This window comes from Trachymyrmex cornetzi, unplaced genomic scaffold (genome assembly GCF_001594075.2).
Source record: "Trachymyrmex cornetzi isolate Tcor2-1 unplaced genomic scaffold, Tcor1.1 scaffold2080, whole genome shotgun sequence".
Taxonomy (NCBI): domain Eukaryota; kingdom Metazoa; phylum Arthropoda; class Insecta; order Hymenoptera; family Formicidae; genus Trachymyrmex; species Trachymyrmex cornetzi.
This window is the reverse complement of record NW_017296723.1, coordinates 5,680-9,061: the sequence shown is the minus strand read 5'-3', so window position 1 is coordinate 9,061 and position 3,382 is coordinate 5,680. Positions and strand designations below refer to the sequence as shown.

The 3,382-nt window shown below is 34.1% G+C and overlaps 1 protein-coding gene across 2 annotated transcripts; it reads right to left on the bottom strand.

The window, feature by feature from the left end:
* Positions 1-1,353: 1,353 nt before the first annotated feature.
* On the bottom strand, positions 1,354-2,356 carry LOC108759838 (putative nuclease HARBI1). Of its 2 annotated transcripts, XM_018505486.1 has the most exons (4): positions 2,159-2,356; positions 1,807-2,082; positions 1,672-1,713; positions 1,365-1,574 (listed from the first exon to the last, which is right to left on the bottom strand). In XM_018505486.1, exons 1-4 carry the CDS (start codon positions 2,213-2,215, stop codon positions 1,437-1,439), a joined length of 513 nt encoding a protein of 170 aa, XP_018360988.1. In that variant the 5' UTR covers positions 2,216-2,356; the 3' UTR covers positions 1,365-1,436. The 2 variants fall into 2 exon arrangements, with proteins under 2 accessions (XP_018360987.1, XP_018360988.1); XM_018505485.1 differs by having other exon boundaries at positions 1,354-1,713.
* Between the last annotated feature and the right edge of the window lie 1,026 nt (positions 2,357-3,382).

Genomic DNA, 3,382 nt, shown 5'->3' with positions numbered 1-3,382 from the left:
CCCAAGCATTACTGTCTACACACTCCACTGTCTACATGGGTTACAAATATTCCAAGCGGACACTGTCTAAACACTACTACATACGTTTAATTTATTTAATAGCATTGATTTCAAATTTCGTGCACTCTGACTGAAACGAAACTAAGCGCATGCGCATGAAGTCAAAGAGCATACTCGTAGCACTACACGTAGTCGGTATGACAGATATCCTAACCTGAACAGTCGTGAACTTTAACTTAATATCTCGGTTCACGGGGCAGAGCGGCACTTTTTTCTACCAGATTCTTTCGTTTTATGGAAAAACGCGTCGAATAAGCATAATTTCATCGATTTTTAAGAGGATCGACCTTTATTGCACCTTTACCTAAATAACAATACCTTACCATTTTTTAATTGAAAGGCTGACCTGACAATACTTATAACTGACTGTAATAACCTGCAATATATCACATGTGACACTTATCGCGCGACATTGACGCCTGCGCGTTACAACAGACTGAACATGATAAGGACAGAATTAGCATTGGCGGCACCGTAGTGTTTCGACCGCAAACCACGCCCCATTAGCCATATAGTAGTATTACATATATGCTCTGCCCTCTCCGTTTAGGGGTACATTCCAAAACTTCCTCTTCGAGAAAAATTTTGCTCATTGGCGTTCTAAAACATTGCGAGCGTTTCCGATTGGTTCCTCGTTCATCATTCGGAGCTGTTCCAAAACTGGTAAGAAAGTCTTCGTATTTCCTCCATCGAGTAAAATTCTCACCTGCGTTTGTGTGCGGGAACTACGAGTAAATTGTGATGATTGGTGGAAAAAGTAGATAGGTTGAACACGTGACATTATACGTTATGAGAATGAAACAAGGTTATAAGCACAAGGTTAAAGTGAATCAGATTTTAATTTATAATAAAATGGACAAATTATCTTAAATAATATATTTTTAAACGTAAAGTAAATAATACCAAATGTAAAATAGTCACACTTAACTTCCTTTTTTAAAATTATGTACTCTTTATATATGTATATGCATTTACATGATATGCAACATTGTTGTTATATAGGTTATATAGTTTATTTTTTTCTGAATTTTATTTTGCTAAAGATTATACTTTTGTTAATTATACTTTTATTTTTTATTAATTTTATAAATAACATTTAGAATTAAGATGTTGTTTGACTACTACTAAAGGTTTGGTTACTATAAAAAAGATGGTATATTATATGTATACGAAGACAGGAAATGTACTTTTTTTTATAAATAAAAGACTGATTCTTAAATATTTTTTTTAAAACTAATTTTATTTAATTTGTTACATTTAATATTATTCAAATAAACTAACTTGGATGTGTTTATAAAGTGCTTCGAATTAAGTTAATCTATCCTTTAAATAATTACGCTTTCTTTGGCCAGCTGTAACGTTATTATCATTATGAATTACGAGTTCTTCATATAAATTTTGTTCCTGTGCATAAAGATCGTTGTCAATTTCTTCTCCATCTCTAATATATTCTTGAAGATCTTCTTCATTATCATGAAATCCTTGTAGGCATAAATTATGTAGTACACAGCAAGCTAAAATTGTACAAGGGATTTCATCAATAAGATCCATGTGCAAATGTTTCAATCTTCTAAAACGTCCTTTCAGAAGAGCAAACGCACGCTCTATTACTTGTCTAGTTCTTGATAGAATATTGTTGAAATCTTTGTGAGCCTATAAATAGAAAAACTGTTAATAAGTATATCCGGACGAGGAAAGGATAAAATATAATCGCTTACATTAAATAATAAAAAGATATTAGCATACTTGAGTCAAAGCACCAGTATCTCTATAAGGTGTTATAAGCCATGTTCTTACTGGCTGATAGCCTTTATCTCCAACAAGATACTCTCCATTAGGAAACAAAGCACGTTCATTTCTCATTGCGTCTCTATATAATGGAGAATTATGGAGCACACGAACGTCATGGACTGCTCCTGGATAGCCAGCAAAACAGTCTGTAAAAACTAAGGATGCGTCGCAAATTGCTTGAAGTTGGACAGCATATTTTTTCTTACTAGTGCGATATGAAGCAGCATCAAACTAAACATAAATACTTATGCTACTTAATCAAAAACTTTATAATGTTAATTTTTTTAATAATACAACTTTTGTATACCTTTGGAGCTTCTATTTCTATGTGACAGCCATCAATCGCACCAATAACATCAGGCATGTTAGCCTTTGCATTGAACTCATTTTTTATCCTATTTATATTATTGCCTTCTGGCCAACAAATTACTTCAGAGGAAATATCACGTAGAGCATGAATTACACGTAGAAAATAACGATGCAATGAGGCTTTACCTATTCCAAATTGTACTTCCATTGATCTATGCAGCATAATATATATATTAGTATTCATCCAACATAATAAATATTATACATATATATATGCCACAGTCAAAGCGTTAACTTAGCAAATGTATACAACTACTGTTTGCTATAGTCAATGTATATATTTACTATAACAAATTTTACATGAATATATACATTGATTAAAAAAGAAAAGAGTGTACACTTTGACTCTAATACACACACACACACAAAATAGGCTTGTGCATTAAAGAACTTCATTTATTACCTGTATGATTCCGGATTTGCTAATATCCACAGACATATTAAGATTTGTATACGAGGGATGACAGGTAATCTTCCTTCTGTTCCATCTCTAGCTAATAATGGGGCTAATCTATTTTCGAGATCATTAGCGGTTGCAGGAGTAATTCTAAAATGTGACTTAAATTGTCGGAATGTGTATCTGGGTACAACTTCTTCAAAAAAGCCTTCCAACCTAGGCGGAGCGAATAAAGATCCACGTAGATGAGACATTTTTTCAACGAGTAACAATGTCATCATTTCTTCATCATCATCGTCACTCTCTTCTACAATAACAGACGTGTTACGAAGAAGCGATAGTACAAAACCGAGTGAAATATTTCGTCGCGTCATTATCAGTTATATACAATAACCAGTTTCTGCTTTTCGAACGTTTCCCTTTTATCCTCTCAATTCTATCGTAAAGCGTTCCAAAAAACGAATTACTCTCATATCCTCGTGTGCATTCAGGTATTTTCGCTCATTTACCTACCGTTTCCTCCAATAACAGTTTTGGAATGTACCCCTTGTTTATAAGGGCTACAACTGTGAAACGCGAAACATGGGGCTATTCATAGTTCGTTTTTATTTTAAAACCGTCTTAAATAATGTTTTAAGGTACAATTTCATGCAGCGAAGCTTTGCTGGCGAAGATCCCCCACTCCGCCGACAACGAAGCCAGCGTTCAACGCTCTTCGCTAAAACCCCGTATCCTTTTCTTGGGCGAAGCTTCGCCAGCGATGTT

Excerpts from the sequence above, each read along its gene's own strand:
- LOC108759838 (XM_018505485.1), bottom strand. The coding sequence starts at position 2,215 with ATGCCTGATGTTATTGGTGCGATTGATGGCTGTCACATAGAAATAGAA. Across the intron at positions 2,083-2,158 it reads TAGAAATAGAAGCTCCAAAG|TTTGATGCTGCTTCATATCG; the intron begins GTATACAAAAGT and ends ATTTATGTTTAG. Across the intron at positions 1,714-1,806 it reads ATACTGGTGCTTTGACTCAA|GCTCACAAAGATTTCAACAA; the intron begins GTATGCTAATAT and ends TTCTATTTATAG.